This window comes from Siphateles boraxobius, unplaced genomic scaffold (genome assembly GCF_051911475.1).
Source record: "Siphateles boraxobius isolate OS27281-9 unplaced genomic scaffold, OSU_SipBor_1 50, whole genome shotgun sequence".
Taxonomy (NCBI): Eukaryota; Metazoa; Chordata; class Actinopteri; order Cypriniformes; family Leuciscidae; genus Siphateles; species Siphateles boraxobius.
Genome location: NW_027509142.1, coordinates 330,306 through 354,351, shown reverse-complemented (window position 1 = coordinate 354,351; position 24,046 = coordinate 330,306). Strand labels below are relative to the sequence as shown.

The window sequence follows — 24,046 nt, the reverse complement described above, 5'->3', positions numbered from 1 at the left end:
CCTCCTTATTATCTCAATGGATACATTTACATGCAACCAAATAATCCGGTTGCAAATGACTGACGGCTCAATCGGACTTACATGAAAAGCCTTCATGTAAACACCTTAATCGATCTGATTGAGCTTGATCTGAAAGATATTTCGATCGAATTGAAAGAAGTGGTGTATTCCTTTTTTAATCCGATCGAGAGAACATGTAAACACTTGATCGGTTTGTAAACAGAAACTGAAAGGTTGTGCAATGCTCATTGTCTCCAAATTATGACCAGAAACGGATAAATATTAAGTCTGCTTTTGAAAAGAAATAACGAACCAATATAGGAGAATGGTTATTATCTGCAAACATAGGAAACTGTATATTCGTGCAGTGTGCACATGTCAAAAAATGTATTCCGATTTGAAGCTTGTGACATATATAAACGCGCACATCAACCCGATCACATGTTTAGCGTTCATGTAAACGCTACGTTCAGATTCATCAATCGCAATGAATTCAGTTCGATTGAAACAAAAGTTGTGCATGTAAACGTAGCCACTGTGACTGGACTGGACAAGTCTCTGAACACCAAATAGACATCGCTGATGTGGACACGTGTTAATGCATTCAGATTTAATTTAAAGATTTTATAATTAGACCTTAATTTCAATAAATGGTCTTTTTGGGCTGTGGAGGAAATTATTAGTTCTAAACTTACAGAATGTTTTCAAGGTAACTTTTTTTATTTCAAAGATCAAAGAACATCTAATTTCTCATTATATTAACTTTAAAACGCTGAAATTAAAACAACTGCATAATACAGCCATTGCAAATAAGACCTTTGGCACAAAGCAAGAAACATAATCGAAAGCACTCGATCATGTTTGCTCATTTAAAAAATATCAATAAAATCTCTGGTTATCGAACTCCAGAAACCTTGAGCTGTTTTATGTTTCATATAGGCTTTAATATCTGTAATAAAATCTCAATGGGATGCAGGTAAATTACTTAGCAGACGAGACAATCATATCTCCAAACAAATAAAACATCACACTTTATATTTAACCTCAGGGAGTAATAATCAGCAAAAAACCATCAGAATATCTTCTGAGATCTGCGGCTGATGATAATGGATGCTTCGGGGTAGAACATAATGTTGTACGTGCTGTACGGTCACGAAGGATGATTTGAGTCAATTTCATCCTCAATAGCGGCAGAACACATTAACACTGGCAATGCAGAGATCTGACGTCTACTCAGAGACTGCTGGCATCCGTACGGGATGAGAGACGGGTAGAAATTCCCAGAAGAGCTGAAGAACATCCTGACTCATATTAGATCGGGCTGGTCTTGGTAAAATGAAGGGCATAACATATATTTGATCAAAAATCCTGTTTAATAAACCATAAGTCTATACTGTTCTACAACAGAAATTGATTAACATTAAAGCAAGCATCTATTGCCCATTGTTGGTGATTTTAACGAACACATAATTCCACTCTGGTATATTACAGACATGAATTGCCTGTTGCTTGCTGATGTGCTATTACTTTTCGAAGCAATCAGCCTTATGATATTCTCTTCTCCAGAATATCAAAAGGCACTTCCCAATTCGCATGCCATTGGTGTACTTTAAATGGTGTGATTAGTGTGTTCACACGGAAAATACAAAAATCCACTTTAAATACCTGGATGATGCACTTAATTAACTGAAAGAAATATTGGACACTTCATGCACTCAATGGTCACAGCTTTCGTTGAATAGAGAAGGATTCTAATCTTGAATGACAAAATAATTGTATAAAATTCATACACTAGACGGGGTAATTTGGAACACAACTATAGAGACTTGAGGATATGTTGTTTTGACTTGGACTAAACCACCCAGAACCCCCTTGCAAACAAATAGCAAAAAGAGAAAAAAAATATAAAAACATTCAGATACATTTTTGAAACCACGCTGTGAAAACGACTCATTTAGAAGTCATCATGATTGAATGCCAAAATCATGAGTTCATTAACATATAATCACCTATATTTACATATCATAATAATGTGATAACGACCAGCCCGATGAAAAACAGTGTGACCTGCATCAGTACACCAATCATATTGAAATTTCACTTACATACAGAAGTCCTAAGAGTCAGAGAGAGGATGGAAAAAAAAGTGAACGTTTATTTTTTGTTATTTTTTCTTATTTAAAAAGTTAGTTGAGCTCTTAAGCCTAAATGATTCACACATTTCAGCTCACTTACTCAATGACCATGAGTATCAGTTGCATACATTCCTCACACAGTTCAGGACATGTGTTTATATTTTGGAGTTTAGTGCACATGGACTGCTTTTATAATATTATTTTGCTTTTGCACCTCTTTGAGGCTCTATTTGACTCTCCAGTCTCTTCATTGTATTTACATGGATTACAAGAGCAACCAGAATATTTAAAAGTTCACTTCATTTTTGGGGGAAATAATCCATGGCTTTAATAAACATAATTTCTACAACTTTGACTAGCCTTCGGAGGACCCGTTCCACGGTAGGAAGGCATCAAGGCATCAAATCCGATTCTATTCTATCTATTCCAAATTTCAATTCTATCCTTCATCTGATGGATTTTTGAAAGCAACATACAGTAGATGTATCCTTCACTGCCTTTAATATCCCACAATCCAGTGCGTTCCATTCTGTGACTGTTCAGCTAAAAAATAAAGATGGCATCTGAAAGTTGTGGTTAGTGGTCAGTTTCAGTTTAAATGTAAGTTTTTAACCAAATTTTCCACGTTTGATGTCATTTCTAGCGAGAAATTTCTATTGTAGTAATTAGGTATTCGCTTAGTTTTCACCAAAGCTCTCTCTATTTTGTTGTAGATCATTAAATCGTTACGCTGGCTCAGAAGTCTGACCAAAATCAGTTTCATGAGGGACCTTCATGTGCAAACACTGCCAAGAAAGTCAGCAAGGCAACAAGTCAACTGCCTACTGTGAGCTTTTGGATTAAGCTTTGTAAGCTTTACGTCCGAATCACAAACTCTCTTTAGTGGGTACTTATTTTTAATTTATTCGTTAAAAAAGTACGGTCTATATAGTATGAATTTGAGTAGTATGAATGTATTCTGGACATACTACATTCTCCATGTTGTCAATATCATGTGATCTACCAGTGTCAGTTGCGTGGCTTTACTGCCAATCATAAATCCTCTCCCGTGGACTCGTGGGATAGTGAAGTGCTCAGCGTATGCACACTTCAGATTCTCGCTGGAAGCAGTAGGTTATACAGGGACTTTTTGCTTACTCTTTTATGAGAACTGTTAATTCGGACATACTTCTTTTGTCATACTTCATACTGTTTTTCGCCTACTATATAGCAGGGAAGTATGCAATTTCGGATGCAGGCAATGTGTTTTTCACACAAGTCAAATCAGAGGTTGGTGTAGCCTACAGCCATGTACTTTACAGCCATGGACAGCAGACAGTATACTTTCCTGTGATTGGTACAAGATCAAGAGCAGGTGCCTGTCTCTCTCCTTGCTGTCTCTCTCATTCAAAGAAGCTTTTCATTTTCCTCTGAGGATGTCACTTTCTATTCTCTTCGCTGTTTTCTGTGTACCTTTCATTTGCAGCACGTAAACACATGTACAACCCCATGACTCTTCATATCACCTCCCACATTCACCACATGAAAGCTGCAAGGTGCATGAGAATTCATTTTTCTCTTTTGATTTTCTCCTATCATGGATAAATTCGTTGCTCGGCTTGGCTCTTCATGCCTCATTCTATGCCAAACGGCACATGAGAGAGGAACAGAGGATGGGAAGAGCACTGAGAATGAGGGCTGAAGGAAGAGAGTTGGTTTGCCAGTTTCCCCAGTCTGCCATTAAGGAGTTTCAGATACAGCGGAGGAAACTCTCCACGCTCCAATCCCATATTCCTTCATACCCTTGCCTTCAGGGCCACAGACACACATTACAAGATGTAATATAAATCTCAAGAATGTGTCTGTGAAATTTCAGCTCAAAATACCCCCAGCCCAGATTATTTATTATAGCTTGTCAAATTTGCCCCTTTTTGGGTGTGAGCAAAAACGCCCTGTTTGTGTGTGTGTGCCCCTTTAAATGCAAATGAGCTGCTGCTCCTCGCCTCCACGAATAATCGTACTCATCCAAAATCTCAGAAATAACCAGAAGCGGAGTTCCGCCTTACGGAGAGACTTAGAAAGAGGTTGCAACTTTTAGACTGCACCTGGACGTTTCTGAATGGTAAGTGGATACATTTATGTAGTAGTTGTACGAATTGTTGAAACCAAATGGTGGAAACATGCAGATTAAGGGGTGGTTATATTATTAAAAGATCCCCTTCCTACGTCAAAAGGGGAGCGAAATCTGATCGGCTTATTTTTTGACATGCTTGCAGAGAAAGGCTTACCAAAATTAAAAACGACTAGTCTTTTTAACTACTACAACCAAAACTACTGGGTTTTCACTTTTCATGTTTTCTGGGTTGTGAGATAAAACTCGCAATTCTGAGGGAAGAAATCTTTTTTTCCCCTTAGAATTGGATTTACAACTCGCAATTGCAAGTTTATATCATAATTCTGAGAAAAGATTTCAGATCTCAATTATATTTTAAAATGTTTTATTCTGTGCTTTCATAGCATCCAGTGTAGACAGCACCACTGATTATAATGGGTTAAATTGTCACGTCACACAGTCATTTGTAAATTGAATGTCTGGCTTCCGTTGTCATCCACTTCCAGTTATTTTTAGTGGTAAAAAACTGCTTGGTATGCTGCTAACTGGTATATATTGCAAACTGGTATTTCTTACCATATTATTTAAATGTATTGTCATAACTACAAGCCCAAATCCAGAAAAGTTAGGGACATTTTGTAAAACACAATAAAATCAAGAATCTGTGATTTGTTAATTCTCTCAATTTTATTTACCTGACAAAAGTACAAAGAAAAGATTCCCAATGTTTTAAAACGAACAACTTAATTGTATTTTGTAATGGAATATTGAAGGGTTTATAATGAATGATTTTTTTGTATTTTAGCACAACTGATATACCGCATTGTCCAGTCAGCATTCAGAACTGTATCTATACGTTTTATAATATTCAGTAACATTTCCAGCCCCTGCGCTTTATTTTCTGGTGAGCAGAGCCTCTGTAGCCAGTAGTTCACTTATGTTAACCAGAGACATAGATAAAAGTGACAGTATTTTAAAGAGCTGAGGGGTCACTCAACAGAATCTTCAGTCACACGCTGTGCAACATTTTGCTCACTGTCTAGATTTCATCCTCACTAGCAGATGTTCCCCTGCGCCCTCCGGTTTCAGAAACTGAGAGAGCGTGTGTGAGATTGTCAAGGGGCCTGGATGGAGATGGGTCGTGCCAGCTTTAAATGAGTGTTGTATATGCATTATTAAAGAGCAGAGAGCCCAGATATGAGAGCGCAGCATGCAGGCTCACTGCCAAACATGCCCACACGCACAGATACAACAGCACTGCTGAAATCAATCAGGACCTGAGATACAACACACAACATGATGTTAGATCAATGATCTGTTCACTAATAACTTAATTATATGGGTTTAATAAATGCTGTAAGTATGAGTGAATCATAATTATGATTGCTGACTATTGGACCAGAGAATTTTATATTAACTGAGATCATGCTCTGATTAGTTCTCATTTAAAACCTAATGTGAATGTGAAACCTCTTATTGTGAATGATTCAGCATTGCATTCTAAAAAGCCTACTATCAAATATGCATAACTTTTTGTGGTATATAAGGTATATATTAATGGTGCAGTCAAGTACATATGATTTGGGAAGTCGTAATCACAAAGTCAGGTGCGTTCACGTCACTTTCGTCGGTGTAGCTTCTCTTAATTAACGACACAAAAATACAGCAAGGTTTTTTGGTAACACTTTACATTAAGGTTCATAAGTTAACATAAGTTACAATATTTTTTAATCTTTGTTAATGTAAGTTAATAAAAATGCAGCTGTTCTTATTAGTGCATTGTTCATACACAGTGCATTAACTAATGTTAATTAATCCAACCTTTGATTTTAATAACATATTAGTAAATTAAATTAATATTAAGATTAATAAATGCTGTAGAAGTATTGTTCAATTCTTAGTTCATGTTAACTAAAGTAATTTAAATAATGTTAGCTAATGAACCTCAATTGTAAAGTGTTACCGTTTTTTTTCTTTTAACTCCTAGAAAATGAAGAACAAAGAACGAGCATCAGGTGTGTTTTGCTTTTTATGTTTTTAATTTATTTATGAAAATTTAACTAGAGACATTGCCTCCATTGATTACGCCATGATTCTCACTTACATGTCCCCAACTCGGAGTTTCCTACTTGTAATTATGACTGGCGTTCAACCAAAGTCCATTTAAGACAAGTCATTTCACTCGGCGGCCATCTTTGAAACACCTCTCGGGCAGCAAGTGCAGCTCGTATCTCTTTGAATGGAGAAACATCAAATGCTCGAAAACTGTGCGCCAAGCTTATGATTAAATTTGAATTTGATTAAATTTGAAGTCACCAATGAAATCTGACAACTGTCTCATACATTTTGTTTCGAAACGCTAGAATCATGACAGAATTTTTTTTTTTCAGGCTGGATCAAGCTAATGCGCAGTGGAAGCGCGTCTGACTGTTTCTATAGGAACCGGAGCTTCTAACGGCTGCAGTGACACGATGACTTTACCAATCAGTGATTGGCTCTTATTTAGAAGGCGGGACTTATTCCGCCATATTGAGTGTTGCACTTTTCCCCATTCAAAACAATATGAGTGACACATTAAAATACGATTGTTCTGACATGCTTTAATGCACCATATAGTGAGGTCACGTTAGCAAAACATAAATATTGCAAACAAAAGGGGACCATTGTCAATAGTGTAGCAATGTATGAAGCAATACTTACTTAGAGGTCACTTGCAAACTCAGCAGCCTAATACTGGTCAATGCGGCAAATTTGCAAGTTCAAAGTCTAACAAACCTGAATCGCCGTATTTCCCCATTCAAAGGTTAGTAAAAGTGACATGTGAAAGCCAAGTATGGTAACCCATACTCGGAATTAGTCCTCTGCATTTAACCCATCACACACATTAGGAGTAGTGAACACACACACTGCAAACCCCGGAGCAGTGGGCAGCCGTTACGCTGTGGCGCCCAGGGAGCGATTGGGGGTTAGGCGCATTCCGCAGTCATTTCCTGCTTGTACTGGAATCGATCCAGCAACCTTTGGGTTACCAATTAGACTCGATAACCATTAGCCCACGACTAGGTAGATGGTATTTGTAGGTACATAGGTACTAGGTAGATGTAACTGCCCACATAGCGCTACGTTTTTATTTCTTTTCTGCAGGCTACTTTGCTATGCAAGTAGGTGGTGAAACATTCATTCAATCAACCTGTTTGTTTGAAAACTCATTAATTCAGTAACGAATTAAGCAGCTGTCATTTTGAGTGAGCCATTGAATCATTCATTCATCTGAAAGCCTTGATTTATTCAGGAATGCCACTACTGTGTTGGTCAAAGACAAAGCGGTTGACCCTGCCTTGACTTTAATTATTTACTTTTTTTTGGAACAACATGAGATGTATGGTTAAATTATTTCTTCAAGTGGTTTACGGCAACATTTATCAAAGAAGTAAATTTAATGTTTAAGGTATATAAAGGTGATGTAATGGGCATGCAACACTGAGAAATATTGTCTAAATAAACATGTCAAATTGAAGACCAATCTTTGAGTTTTGCCAACAGACTCCAGGCTCTGAAAGTTGCTTATAATGTCAGAAGAAAAATGAAGCTGTAAATTCGCTCAGCAGTGAGACTAATAGATGGGCAGCAGTAATGCAGCAATGCTGAGGTCAGACGGCCACTCTCTGACAGCGCCCGAGATGACCAAGATGAATCTACCTCCCGCTTCCAACAACTAATGATAATGTCAAACCCCTTACAGAGGGACAGGCGTGATTTACTGAAGAGAAACACCAGAGTAATGTCTCGATTTCTTCTGGGAACTTCTAGACCGTACCGAGGAGGGGAGGAAACAGGCTTTGCCACTAATTAGTTTCCCTCTCTCTCGTTCTCACTTAGTTCCAGTTCATTTCCTCTCTCTCTGCTTACAGTATAACACAAACACCCTCAGAGATGCATTCATTTCAGGAGTAAAAAAGCTCTCTTTCCCAATGAAGATGACCATCTTCGCACGGTGATCGAAGCAAAAGTGTTTTTAGTAGATGATGTTTGAGTCAAATAATGAATCACAAAAACAATAAAATATTAATGCAGGCTATTATTTTATGATAATGCAGGAGTCCAGATAGCACTGAACCTGCATTAATGACACAGACGTTGTTTTAAAAATGAAATCTATTTTAATTCTGTTTTGGGTACCAGACATTTAGTGCCCAATTTTTCGGAGGGGTCATAAAACATTTTTAGGGCTGTTGTTACTCGTTAACCCACAATAAGAATTGAGTCAAGTGGCTAGTAGCCTTACATGTACTCTCAAGTTCACATTAAGGTCCTCCGCTGAATCACATAGTGAGTGTCATTTTCAAGGACCTTTTTAAATCGAGTAATTTGATCAGGAATAGTTACTGTTTTTGATGTCACAGCTCCAAGTGCAGGGTTTCTCAACTCTTACCCTCAAACTCTACTTTTTTAATTCCAACCTTGATCAAACTCACCTGCCTGTAACTGTCTAGTAATCCTGAAGGTGAACAAATCCTTGTTTAGGTGTGTTTGATTAAGGCTGAAACTGAATTCTGCAGGAAAGTGAACTTTGAGAGTCAGAGTTGAGAACATCTGGTGATGTTCATTCACCATTGGCATCATTGTGTGTCGAGTGATTGGTCACATGACAAAGGAATCAAACACAGGATTCTCATTTCTTGAACTGATGCTTCCTCATCTCCTTGCTTTTCTGTTTTCCAATCTTCAATTATCTTTTTTATTCTGTTGCGGTAACAAGCTTCCACGGTCAATCAGGTAATCAATTGCGCATTTAAATATGGTTGTCAATCCAGAAACTTTGCAATGTGTAGTTACTAGCACCATTAAAAATATATATTAGAAATCAAACAAAGTTTGCAGTCAGTATAGTCACTGAAGCTGTCAATCACCTCAGTTAACGCGAGGTACACCAAGCTGCTCTTTTCTGAAAACTCCCGTTATAATCAACGAAGCTGTGATGAATCTCTTATTGACATCCTGTTTATATTTTGTTGATTATAATGAAAGGATTTGTGAGCGAAAACCCTGCTGTTTTGAGCAGTGTTGAGAGGATTCTGAACAAACTTGGGCACATCTGATTGGCCATTGCATTCACACACTCAACACTTTGGACACTCTTCACACAATGACACAAATATTCAGCGTTTTAAAGCAGCCGGCTATCAGCGGGCACCAGTACTGCAGGACGGCAGGTATTCTCACATTATATGATCAAATAAATCTTTGAAAGGGCAAAGATCTATTTTGATGGCCGGCAACATATTTTCAGTGCAGGAAAAACCCTGTTATAGATCAGTTTTTCCACCATGTTTAAAATCAACATGCTCCTTTCAGCGTCACAACTCTTGTATCGTCGAGAATTCAGTTTCCCATACATGTTTGCTTGGTTATTCTTGTGCTTGGCATTCGGGATTACGATATTTCCGACCCCAATTGAAGGGCACAGAAGGATCGGAGAGCTCTGCTCTTATGTCCTGCAAATAGACAAGGGGCCTAAAAGCCTCTCGTCCTTAAAGGATCTGATGTGTGGTTAAGGGTGATTAAAATAACAAAAACAAAAAGAGATTTATGATTTTAATACCATTTGGAATAATGTGCACTGCTGAATATTACACAATAAGACCAGGGATGTATTAAAGTAAATAGGGTGAATTTTGCATTCATTTTGAGTTCAGTGAGAGCAGACTCCAGCAGAGACGCACTTCAACAATATATGGATATTAGACAGGTTTTTTTCCCCAATAAAATCACTCACCGGAGAAATGTGCTGTGAAAGAAAATGAAGCATGGTGAAAACCTTCCCACTGCGTTCAGCTCCGGTTCATCTGAAGCTTGTGATAGAGCAGGTTAATATGAGCGGCTACAGCAGCCTGGCAGATTAATATAAATCTAGCCAAGATGGGTCAACGGTGCCACTTTTTATGTTCACAATGCTAACAAGGTTATAATGAAATATGAAAAATTGCTCCTTTGAGTCTGCGGAAGCTTGTTTTGTATATACATTTGTAGGGGAAAAAATATTTTCATTTTGTTTGAATGGGGGGCTTCTGTTAGCAAGTGCTCACTCAGATTGTTAGAAACAAATTTGTCTGTGACACTCCTGCCCTCAAGCTTTTCAATTCACCACTGTAATAGTATTTGCTGCCTTCGGAGGCAAAGCACACTGGTCCTATTAGTTGAGCCACTGACATTTACCTCACAGCAACCGTTTTAAGGGGAAAAAAATGCTGATTTTAAAAATTCATGGCTAATATTCTTGACATAAAACAATTCTTTTCCTACATACTTGACATGCAAAAACATTTTTAGAATAAAACATTTTGGGGTTGCACTTTAATTTAAGGTATCAGTGTTACGTAACTAAATGTTAAGTGTAACAAGGACACTGCAAAATAAGTGTTACCCATTTTGGTTACAGTTTAGGTGTCTTTTTTACACTGTAATTATACATTTAAGTACTGAGTAATATTAAGTAACTACATGTACTTACTATAGGGTTATTATTAGGATCTGGTTGAGGGTTAGCTGCATGTAATTATGCATAATTTATAGGGCTGGGTATTGACACAAATTTCACAATTCGATTCCGATTCACAGGCTTGCAATTCGATTGGATTGGATTCAAAATTGATTATTTTGGATATCAGGTAGGCTACATGGCAAATTCTCAAGGAAAACAAATCTCTTGACTAATGCTGTAAACTATGGGAGTCAGTTGTAGCCTACTGGCTGAATTATAGCCTACTATAATATTGAAGGTAAAAATTAACTGATTTGTATACAAACACTTAAATTACTCTTTTATTTATTTTTTATAATAATAAAGTTATATGAAAAATAAACATTTAAATGGTGGCTGTCATAAAAACTTGCCAGACTTTTTCAAATATGCATTAAATATTGAAGAACATTAAAACTTATAATGAATATGTTATATGGTGCATATATTTTCTAGCTGACTAACGGGTTCATGGTCACTGGACATGTTTTTTCTGAGGTAAATGTGACGTTACATGACACTGTTTCCAAGCTGTTTCACAACTTTCACTGACGTCTTTCCACGGTTGAAACACCGATTGAGCGATTCCATGTGACAATAAGGATTTCGATAAGCTGTACTCTATCTTTTAAAACACTTTCAGATGCTCATTCATGTTTATTTCGGGCTGTAACTGGTATTATTAAGGCGGAAGAGAAGATAATGTGCTTCTCTCGAGCTGCGCCACAGCGATCTCACGCCACAGCGCCAAAACTGGATTAATGTTTTCGAATTTCGTAAGAAAATGGACGTAAATTTAAATCGGAGACTTTGTTTCATATCAATAGTAACAAAAAAATATATTGGTGCGATTTAATGGATGGGATGCGTGCTACAATGTTTTATTAATTCAACCGAAAACTGGATGACTAACAGCCTAATCGATTCTTGGGATTTAAGAATCGATTAAAATCGAGAAATCGTTTTTTTTTTTACCCAGCCCTAATAATTTACTATAGTAGGCTAACCTACTACATGTAACGTGTAACATGGACACTGTAAAATAAAGTAAAATACCAACATGAAACAAAGCTGAGTTGTAGCCTACACAATAACATGCATTAAGAAACTCAGTGAATTAATGTTGACAAACAAGACTTGAAATGATTATTCTAGTTTTTACAAATGCACTTATTTATTTTCAATTTTACTGGTGTGTAGTTTGCATGCAAAATGTTGTTGTCAGATCCTCATTTTGCATTTTATTTTACTGAATTGTTTTGTAGTGTACTCACTACAAAGAATTATTTCTCTCTGTAAAGAATTATTTTTTATGTCTGTGCAGATATTGTGAAAGAGAAAGAAAGAAAGAGAAAGAAAGGGATTGGAACAACATAACAAAAACCTTATTTTTTGTGAGTACTGTCTCCAGTTTAATAAGACTAAATGTGATTAAGACAAAAACTCACAAGGAGGACAAAAAACCACTCATTATAAAAACTTTATTTTGAATAAAACGTGTGGAACCTCATTACATGTAGTGTGGTCGGTTTAATGGATCTAGCTCGGGTCAGAACAGCACTGCATCGGTGACTTCACTAGGTCAGAATCAGCTTGAGAACAATGTTTCGCAGGTGTTACAGTAATGTTAAAATCTAACACTTCACTGAAGGTAGCACACCACAAATACACCATGTAGAAAAATGAAAGGACTGCTGGGAAAACAAGGGGGTAAAAAAGCACAATGTAATTGTCAGGGCAGCTTACTCACACAGCCAGTGTAGCTTTGTGGAATGACCAATGGGACGATGTCCTTACTTTTGTTTTTGGAAACGGAGAGTGAAATCAATCGACAGTCACACCAATGAACAAACCAATGAGCGATGGATGATGTCTGAGGTAGCAAGGCAATCATGGCTTTCTCTAATTAAATTTTTTTTTTAAACATTTATTTATAAAACTATACTACACAAAGATAAATCATCTTGGGCCAAACATCCTGAAAATCCATATTTCCTACATTTGTCTTTATAATATAATCTTTCTACATGATTTTGAGAAATACAGCATCTCTCGGCCACTCGTCTCTCCTGGAATGGATGCTTTATAGGCACAAAAGGGTATTTCCGACGCATTGTAACGTTTGTGTTGTACATCATCTGTGCGTGCGCTCTTGAAATGCAGTGAGGGTTCGGATGCGCTGCTGCCAGTGGCACAAACGGTCAAAACGATGCTTTAAAGGGAGATTTCACGGCAAACACTGTCAAAACAGGCTAAAACTTCAACAGAACAATGCTGGGGGCAACATGCACTAACAGTTTAGCATTACGAGACCGACTTGTCTTCATATCCACTGATGTCTACGACGTTTTCCGACTAAACGATTTGAACAGCAACTGAAGTGAGCTGCATGTAAGTTATGTGGTAGCAGTGTGGTTCCTCAGTGAACATACAAATAAAAGCATACAGGTTACACGATAAATGGCCCCCATAACCCTAAATAATCATCCGAGTATTAAAACAATGGGCAGATACACCTCACGTACAATCAAATGTACACTTGCATAGTACAGACAGACGCAGTAGTAATATCCATTGAATGAACTGTGTGGTTCTGTTCCAGAGTCTTTGGGTTTGAGGATAAACAGCTCTTGTCTTGGGAACAGCCGGGAATCTGCATCTCTGGAATGGGAATCTTCTTGTCATGTCGAGTTAGACTTCTGCTCTTCAAAGGGATGTTCTGCTGAAAACCTTCACATCACCTGGACACAAACATTGATATATTGTGTAAGTATCTATAATGCATAAACTGAAGGTTGAACTTCATTGCAAGTACCAAGAACTCTGCCCCCCCTCTGCCCTGCCTCCCCCCTCCCCATAGCACTCGACGTTGCACGAGAGTATGTCCGAGAGCGTGCTCGTCAGTAAATCTAAATAAATTCAGTAGCTCGATAAATAAAATCTAAAAATAACCTGAACGATCTGGGAAAAGTTCTGTTTAAGTTATAAAATAAAACCCAAAAAAAACCTACAGGGACCATTCCCAGTTTGACCATCTGTGAACACGTGCAGCAAACACGCCTAGAATTTGGCTTAAATACACCTTAGGTTATACAAATAAAAACCAAAAATATTATATTTTATTATTATTATTTATTTTTGGTACATTGTTCAGCATTATATTGAAGCACCTCTTGTTAAACGGTTTACTTTTGTGAGGAAGAAAATACTTAGTACTGTAGTAGGCTACAGTACGTCTACCAGATGTGAAGTTGTGTGGAAGTTTAATTTTAATTTGCACACACAACGTGTATGTATATTTTTTATTATTATTGATTCATTTTTGGTACATTTCTTAAATGTATTTTTAGACTTAATTGTTGGCCAGTTGTGGTCTGTGCAATACATATTAAAAGTTTTAAACCATCTATTGTGTTTTATTGTTCCTCTATAGTAATGATAATATTTACAATAATATATTGAATTTAATAGGTGTTTCTCACATTGTCCCACAGCAACATTAAAATGGTGTAGATTAGTGTACAATGTTTTATGATAATTTATTCTATTTAGTGTCCATTTCATTCATTTAACATATTTAATATTGGGAGCATCCAAGTTATTTAACATATTTGAACATTTTATTAAAAAGTAACGCAATAGTTACTTTCCCTGGTAATTAGTTACTTTTATAATGATGTAACTCAGTTACTATTTGTGAGAAGTAACTAGTAACTATAACTAATTACTTTTTTTAAGTAACATCCCCAACACTGGTGACGACAGCTGTCTTTAAACCTCTCTCACTGTACGATGTAGAGCCCCCGTTTAGGAGCCACAGCCACAGAAAACATCACGACTGCTCAACTTTCATCTGGGACAGCCCAAAATCATACAGTGTGTACCGGGAAAAAAAGTGAAAGTGTTCACCACTGACCCTACTTCAGGCATTTAACTAATAACCCATTTAGAAAAAAAACATGGACTTCGAAACAAAATGGAACCATGAGTTAAAAAATGCTAACATTATTTCATGGTTTTAGGACTCTCAGCACACTTTTGACTTTGCACATTCACAGTTTGTATTTCATGGGGTCACCAAACACAGTAACATCTCATTTCAAGCTGGACATAATGAAGGTAATGGCTTGAGTGAGAAAGCAAGTGATGACTGCTGAGTCGGTGTGTGAGTGAATGATTGCACTTATTCAAAGAAATAACTCATGAGTTTGGGACTGATTCATGAGTCTGACTAATCTTCAGAACCGATAACAGAACCAAACCTATCGAAAATAATTTGGCGTAATTTATTTTTATTTATTTAAACTTTCCTGAATAAGAACTGATTTTTAATTCACAACCTTTGATAATGCAAATGCTTCAAACGCAGCATTTTCAAATAAATCCAGTCAATAAATCATCACAGAAATGTAACATATGGAGATGCCAGACTATCATCTGTGATGGATCTGCGCAGACAAGATCATCACTTAAGATTTCTCATTAACAGAAACTTGATTGATAGTGTTTCCATCTGAGCTGGTTCAAGCAAACTAATGGAAAATTATGTCCAGTGCTTTCAGAGACCTATTTCCAAGTAGATATGACAGGAAAACTGGTGTTACAACCTCAGCTATTCCCTTTCTCTTTGTGGTCAGTAAGAATTGCTGTGGAGAAGAGCTAAATGATTCTGAATAAATGATCACATTTTTTCCCCTACGATTCTGAATACACAACTAAACAAAATAACATGGTTAGGTTCTGACAAAATGTTATTTGCTGCAGTCTGTTTAAAAATATTCAATTAGTTTTAATTGATTACTGGATGAATCAGCTTTTTGAACAAATTTCTTGAATGAAGGATTCGATGACTCACTCATAAAGACTTCACTTGTTCCATTACTGGATGAATCAGTGTTTTTGAACGATCTCTTGAATGAATGATTCAATGACTCACTCATAAAGACTTCACTTGTTTCATTACTGGATGAATCAGTGTTTTTGAACGATCTCTTGAATGAATGATTCAATGACTCACTCATAAACTTCACTTGTTTCATTACTGGATGAATCAGTGTTTTTGAACGATCTCTTGAATGAATGATTCAATGACTCACTCATAAACTTCACTTGTTTCATTACTGGATGAATCAGTGTTTTTGAACGATCTCTTGAATGAATGATTCAATGACTCACTCATAAAGACTTCACTTGTTCCATTACTGGATGAATCAGTGTTTTTGAACGATCTCTTGAATGAATGATTCAATGACTCCCTCAAAAAGACTTCACTTGTTTCATTACTGGATGAATCAGTGTTTTTGAACGATCTCTTGAATGAATGATTCAATGACTCACTCATAAAGACTTCACTTGTTCCATTACTGGATGAATCAGTGTTTTTGAACGATCTCTTGAATGAATGATTCAATGACTCACTCAAAAAGACTTCACTTGTTTCATTACTGGATGAATCAGTGTTTTTGAACGATCTCTTGAATGAATGATTCAATGACTCACTCATAAAGACTTCACTTGTTCCATTACTGGATGAATCAGTGTTTTTGAACGATCTCTTGAATGAATGATTCAATGACTCACTCATAAAGACTTCACTTGTTTCATTACTGGATGAATCAGTGTTTTTGAACGATCTCTTGAATGAATGATTCAATGACTCACTCATAAAGACTTCACTTGTTCAATTACTGGATGAATCAGTGTTTTTGAACAATCTCTTGAATGAATGATTCAATGACTCACTCATAAAGACTTCACTTGTTTCATTACTGGATGAATCAGTGTTTTTGAACGATCTCTTGAATGAATGATTCAATGACTCACTCATAAAGACTTCACTTGTTTCATTACTGGATGAATCAGTGTTTTTGAACGATCTCTTGAATGAATGATTCAATGACTCACTCATAAAGACTTCAATTGTTGCATTGCTGGATGAATCAGAATATTTGAACAAATCTCTTTAATGAATGATTCAATGACAAAAAACTTGTCGCCACCCACTGGTGTAACGATGTAATTGATAGAAATATTTATTTGAGCATCAAGTTACTTTCAAATGGTGATTTACTCTATTATTATTTAATGATTATTCGTGCAGCTCTACTGTGGAGTGTTTTAACTGTGATGTGCTTACCTTCGGCCTTGCGGACACACTTGATGCTTCAGAACCCAGAAGGGAAAAACAAAGAGAGAGAGACAGTTAGGACAATATAACAGCTATCCTAACTAAGACAGTCCTGACAAGAACAACACATGCAGACTCTCAACAATGGCAAAACTTCTAATTTAGAGCGTTGAAGCTCAGACTCATGGGATTGCTCTTCTGAACACTTTAATGAACTCTACAGGGAGACGACAGCAAACACAAGTGAGACGACTCCTAACACTCATATCACCTGTGCCTCTGTCCTTCATTAAAACTTTCCCATCAAACAAAGAACATGGAAATGGCTCCATATCTTCTCCCAGACCGAATCTCACTGCACACAAGGGCTCAATGCAGTAAAACAGCAATGTGCCAAGATCAATATTCTACCGAGTTTCTAGCTAACAATGCGAGCCAAAGTGTGGGCAGAATTCAAAATGAAGTTCCACAATAACAATAAAATCTTATCAGTAACTTTAAGGTAATAAAAACACTCATAAAATGGAGTCTCTGAAGGCTTTATAAAACGATTTTCTTTGCAACAACAGCAATTAAAAACATAATTCAAAACCAAACGGGAGTTTTTAAAGGCAGAAGAGTGGCGTCTTTGGCCAACTGACAGCTGTAAAGTGAGGTCCGTGCGGTCTGAACTGAGGGAGTCTGGGATATCCGTGAAACATGATTTATATGGAGGAAGAGGCAACCAGATTGGAATGGATTTTTGCCTAAAATTTGAGATGGATTTTGAGCACATAATTTCACATGATGTGTGGTGCTGATCTACTAGAATTGAGTCAATTTATGAAGAGATTAAATCTAATACAGCCATTAAAGCCTAGTCCACTCCGTACGCTATTTCCATCTGAGACATATATCTGAGATCACAAATGATTTCTATAATTTGATTGTTGAGTGAGCAATTATCTTAAATGGTTCACAAAAACTGAACAGTGTTTAGACTGATAAGTGAAAGAGAACGATAATAGGACAGAGCAAATTTGCATACTGTCCATCCTAAATACTAGGGCTAGTCTACAATACAGTGCAATGCATTGGATAACTGAATGGCATCTTCAAGCATGCAGTGTTGCTTAATGCCAATTTGAGATGTTATACATGTTGCCTCTCAAAATGGTTGGTAGATGAGCAAAATTACCCATCAGTGCACAAAACAAACCCTGCATTTGAATGGTGGCAGGTGATAATTTCATACATAGTCGCTTTCGACTTTAAAAAATTGGAAAAAGAATGTGGGAAATGAAACAATGTTGGACAATGTATTTGTTATTACAAAAAATGTAATATTCTGGGCTATTTTCGTCTTTCAGGTTCAAACACGTCAACAGCGCTCATAATTATTCATGTGATCGCGTGGCTTTATCCTATGAGAGGGCGCTGTCTCATTATTATTCATGACATCACATTGTCCTGAGACAGAGATTCAAACACTCACACGCTCTTCAGTGAGTTGATACCTCGCAGAAAGTCTTGAGTGTTCGTCCTCCCTTGTGATGCTGATGGAGCAACAGGCTTTCAATCACCCAAATTAGACAAGGAGCATTTATCACGTGAGTTTCAAGATTTATAAAGCGGTGGACTGAGACAATCTGATAGTCATGGACAGAAACGCCATCCACTCTCACTGTGAGTGTGTTCACTCATCAAACCACTTCCACTGAGTGAATAACAATTATTAAAAAATGCACATTCACATATTATTTGATGCGAATGAAAACGGCTTGCATATGCATTAAACTAGATAAAATGAGCTGTGTGTGTTTGTGTAATGCACAGTGAAGTCTCATAATACAGGGCATTTTGATGAGCGCAATTATGAATAACAGCTGGCATTTATGAGAAACTTTGATGCCATTAATTCCATTAAAGTGAGATAAAACTGTGGATCAGACACAGCTGTTGTGTTCTCTCCTCGCCTCCTACTCTTTTCACTGTGTTGAAAACCTGAGGGTTTCATAACACTACAAACCCAAAAGCGAAGTAAAATGATTGCTAATGCTAAGATGCAAATGTAAACGCAGCACCAACAATGGCATGTTAGCTTGTTCCAGTTCTAGCTTTCAAAATACTTACGGTGAAGTACATACTTTTAGTATATAGTAAAGTGTGCCAAGAGGAGATACTTTTACTGATGGCTTTATCAGCAGGCCTGGTTCTGGAAGTATTTTTATCATTCATTTTCTTCATAGGCATTAAAAAATAATGTATTAAAAAGTTGTACGCTTTTTAATCAAACTACTGTGCTCAAAAAGTTAACACTGACTACCGATTGGTCGATTTCTCTTCAGGATTATGGGTAGTTTAATACAGCATTTAAATTTAGCAATTAAATGAATTTGGCTGAAAAGTGTCTTTTCATTTAAAAATGGTTTCTCTATGAAGAAAATTGAATGGATTTTTACTTCCAGACCCTGACTGTTGCGCTCTACTGGGACGCAGCCAAAGACTTCACTACAAACTGGGAAACAAAGGAAGGGAAAGAGTTCAAAAACCCAGAAGACAGCCGAGTGTTAGCTTGCATGCTGAGAGATGGATTCAGAGCGGGAAAGTCAGAGCGTTAAGACTTACGAGAGCATGCAGGAAAACTGTGGTTAATCTGTTCCATAACCTCAGCCAGATCACAGTTACTGTTAACACACTGACGGAGAAACTCATCTGAGAACACACACACAGAATACACTCAACAGATTATAACATAAAGAAGTCAATCAGAGCCCTCAGGATAATCACCCTGCGGTGTGTGTGTGTGTGTGTGTGTACCTGGGAGCTCGGGGAGTCCTGCTGTATCCTGATGGAGAGAGCCGGAGGACGACGTGCCATTTAACTCAGGCTAGGAAGAGAGATAGGCATGGTTTAAAAACTGATAGTAATAAACCTACAAAACTGGGGGTGCGTGATACGTATCGTCTATAATAATATCGCAATTGTTGCTTTAACGGTGTGGGAGCTGACATTAGAGTACATCTGTCACTATCAAAAAATAAATAAACGAGCAACAGGCCCCAAAATTCATGCGATTTCTCTTCTATTTCTATATTTGGCCAAGCAATAACGCACAATAGTGCTGTTTTCCCGAATATTAGCAAGATTGCAATGTGAAATTAATTGTATACATATTGTATACAAAAAATAATTTAATATAATTAGACATAAAATAGTCTGTTTCAGCTCTATTTTCACCAACAAAATCAGTTCACCAAACCGCAACAGAACTCAGTATCAGCGTTTTTGGATGAATCTATGATTTAATAATTCATTTTTAAAGACAGCCACTTGCTTTGTTCCTGAATGAATCAGCCGCTTGAACGAATCTGTTGAATAAATGACTCCATGATTTGTTTAGTTTGATATTTAAAGAATCATTTCAATAAAGTAAATCCTATTTGATATCTGATATAGCATTATTTATGCAATTGTAATTGCAGTGTAAATACATCTAAATCCTGTTCTGGATGCAGGTTTTTTGATTTTGTTGAGTTCATTTGATTGTTAAAAGCCTATAGTTTCTTATTATTTGAAATCAATTTATTGATTAAATGAGGAATATGAGAAGCTTTGGGAGTCAGCTTGGAGTCCATGATACATATAAACCTAAAAAAACACACGTTTAACAGAGAGATATATTTGGCATGTGTGAGAAGTCATTACTGCTTCACTGTCTTCCTCTAGGTCCTAGCAAGGCAGCCAGAAATGTCAGACTGGAATGCCAGTCTTGTTGGCCTTTTTGGATACCCAGTTATATTGTGTTTATTTAGCTAAGAGCCTTTGACAAGACCATCTGGCTTAACTGAGGCTCAGTGCCGTGAATCAGGCCCTCAGGAGACCCAATAAATTACTGTTACTCTAAATCATGGCTCATTGAACGCCTGTGCTTGATTCACGACACAATTGGCGGCTGTTGGACTCCCTGGCATTGCCCATTAAACCATGAAGCCCATTGAAGGATGGAACAATAGCAGTTTATACAGCGAAATAGAGCTGGAACTGAACCTGAGACAGGTGAATGTTAGTCTCATCTTCACACCACAGGGACGGTATGATGCATATAAAAAAAAAAAGGCACTAAGTTAGAAGATGCAAGGCTTTAATTCTGATAGTCAAAAGTTTGGCTTCACAAGATTCAAGCTTTATTCCAATAAATCGCTGCAGGGATGACGTATTTGTAGGCCTAGAATTTATTATTTGACTTTCTTTTTGGATTATCGTAGAAAATAAGCTCTGTGATCAACAAAGGTTTATGGTTTTTACACATCAAGGTAATCTTCACAAGTTTTATGAATGTTGAATCCTAAATTCAATAGTCAGAAGCAAAAAGCTAAGCTAGGCTATGAACGAACTACACTACAGTGGCACAACTTCAATGTCACAATCACTAAGCTTCTAAAAACTCTTTCAGTCTTTATTTCAAATTTGGATATTTTAAGAAGTTGAAAAATGTGAGTTAGAATAGTTTACAAGGGCATGATTATAAACGCAACAACTATGAATGCGACTAGTCAGTAGATGAGTTCGGCTGATGATGTTTAGCGTCCATGACAACCTTTGTAGTCCCCATAACTTGTTGGGTTATGTAAGTGGTCATGTATTGTATGTTGCTGAATAAAACATCGTCCCCTTGGAATTATAAGGTTCTATCTGACATTTTTGTCAAAATTGAGTTATTCACATATTCTTATTCTGTGACAACTTATTTACATTATGTGATGTGTTTTTTTTAAGTTGTGTACATTGTGGGACTTTTTATTGAAAAAACAAAAAGGTTCTATCTACAAAATCGAACTCTAACTTGGCTCTATAAGGTTCTATCTGCGTGAGCCAATCAGCACTTCGAATGCACAGAAGAGGACCAATCAGAATCAACTTTATATGTCATGTCGCCGGCTTTTTCCTTGAAGACAAAAAGAAACCCCATAAAGGCAGAATGCTATACATTTACAGTAAATTAAATATTCACTAAATTGTGTAGTGTTATGAAGTGGCTTCAATTTGGCCATTTTCTTTATAGTGTATTGGTTATTATTATTAATTATGAATGAGGTTATTATTAATAACTATTATTATTATAGTTATTATTATCTGAATTATACAAATATGCAGTGAGTAAATTGAATATTTAAAAAAAAAACATTTAACATACAAGTGTGTGTGTGTGCGCGAGTGTGTGAAAGTGTGTGTGTGTGTGAGTGTGTGTGTGAGTGTGTGTGTGAGTGTGTGTGTGTGTGTGTGTGTGCGAGTGTGTGTGTGTGTGTGTGTGTGTGTGTGTGCGAGTGTGTGCGAGTGTGTGTGTGTGTGTGCGAGTGTGTGTGTGTGTGTGTGTGTGTGTGTGTGGGTGTGTGTGTGAAAGTGTGTTGGTGTGTGTGTGAAAGTGTGTTGGTTGGTGTGTGTGTGAAAGTGTGTTGGTGTGTGTGTGTGTGTGTGTTTGTGTGTGTGTGTGTGTGTGTGTGTGTGAAAGTGTGTGACTGTGTGTGTGTGAGTGAGAGAGAGTGTGTCTGTGTGTGTGTGTGATTAAAAAAATAGTCTGACATTTTTTGTGATCATATAGTCAGTGAATCATTTTTCAATGATTATTTAACTTTATGAATTAATTTGCTGAAGCATGTCGATTTTCTTGTAGTTTTTAAAGTCTTAAAATGTCTTAATTTTTACAATTTTAAGCCTTAAAGGTCAAATAGTTAACAATTTCATTGATGGGGTCTTAATTACAACAATAAACGTTAGCATGTTATTTCAGCCATACTGATGTCTAGAGAGAAAGCCATTTCACCTGGCCCACTTTAGCTGGAATAAAGTCCAGCTCAGATGTATTACAGTAGCTGCTTTCTGTCTAAACAAAAGAAAGATTAAAGTAACAATTTCTGCAATAATGTGTTTAATTACCCACCAAATTGGTAACGAAAATTAAGATTCTGCACTGGACAAAATATTTAGACCTACCTTGCTTAATTTGAAATGTCCTAAATACATGGAAGTGCTAAAAAATATGAAATAAATGTCATAGAAAGGATACAATTTTACTTTCTAACACATGTTGAGACATTGTTACAACATTAATTTTATATTTAATGTTCAAATAATGTTTTGGCAGATAGAACCTTATAATTCTAAGCGAAAAGTGTTTTTTTAGAATTAGAAGGTTCTGTCTGTGTTTGACCCATTCCAAAAAAAACCATTTACAAATTTGAGAGGATTTTGATATTGTACATTTAGAATACATTTAGGGTCCCTGTTATTTTCATGTTTGAAAGAAACTTGTTCCCCATATAAATTTTCCTATATGTAATGCAAAAACTTTGAAGCTCAATATCTCAAAACTGCTCAGAACGCAGATAGAACCTTATAATTCCAAGGGGACGACATGGAAAAATCTCTTGAGCTTGTTTTCACCACAGACGCATGACAAATGACGTATGAAAACAATGTGTTCTAAAATGGGCTCAGAATATCAAACATGTTTGATCACAATTTTTTGTGGGATCTGAACTCAAATCTGAAGACTGTCTTTGACTTTCGGCAACTAGTGTTGATTCCTAAAGACGCCACAAATCTTGGCAAAAGTCATGTAGTGTACTCCAGCAGATGTTTGAAACCTTAAAACGGCGTCTTGGCTTGTTACCTGATGCAGCAGCTGGCGTAGCCGGTAGAGCTGTGACTCCAGCTGCTTGTTGTGGTCCTCCAGTATCTGCATGCGGGCCTCCAGTCGTCCCTTGTGCTGTCGCAGGAGTTTAGCTTCAGCTAACAGGTCAGCTTCCTCAGGCGCTCCGCTAACAGCTGTGGCTCCTGCGCTGGACTGAACGTGCTGCTGCCGCAACTGCTCGTACTCCCTCTGCAGGCTCCTGAACACAGAGAGACCACAGAGAGTGTGCTTATATGCCACATATATAAAGGTGAGTTTGGGGCTTTTTGTTTGTTGTGAGTTTGAGTTACGACTGTTGGATGCTGGGGTCGTTCTTTTATGTTCTGGCTTTGAAAGGCAATGAAGAAAAGTGAACCTACAGGGACCCTCAGCCTATTGTTAGACGGCTAGAGAACACAGACCACTGCCAAAAACAGAACTAGATATACAACTAAACAGATGCGAGTCATAACCATAGCTTTCTAATGGTGAAACACTTTCACTTAATAATTTTAACTGC

General features: G+C 37.0%; 1 protein-coding gene across 6 annotated transcripts in view; it reads right to left on the bottom strand.

Moving 5' to 3' along the window:
• Positions 1 to 12,211: 12,211 nt before the first annotated feature.
• Positions 12,212 to 24,046, bottom strand: part of utrn (utrophin) — a 261,039-nt gene continuing 249,204 nt past the window's right edge. For 3 of the 6 annotated variants that reach the window (XM_077204617.1, XM_077204618.1, XM_077204621.1), the window contains 5 exons: positions 23,527 to 23,746; positions 19,674 to 19,743; positions 19,482 to 19,568; positions 16,884 to 16,909; positions 12,212 to 13,488 (listed from right to left, as the gene is read on the bottom strand). In XM_077204617.1, coding sequence (XP_077060732.1) covers positions 13,480 to 13,488; positions 16,884 to 16,909; positions 19,482 to 19,568; positions 19,674 to 19,743; positions 23,527 to 23,746 — 412 coding nt within the window. In that variant the 3' untranslated portion in view covers positions 12,212 to 13,479. The remainder of the gene's footprint in view (positions 13,489 to 16,883; positions 16,910 to 19,481; positions 19,569 to 19,673; positions 19,744 to 23,526; positions 23,747 to 24,046) is intronic. The other 3 variants (XM_077204619.1, XM_077204620.1, XM_077204622.1) reach the window with 1 other exon arrangement.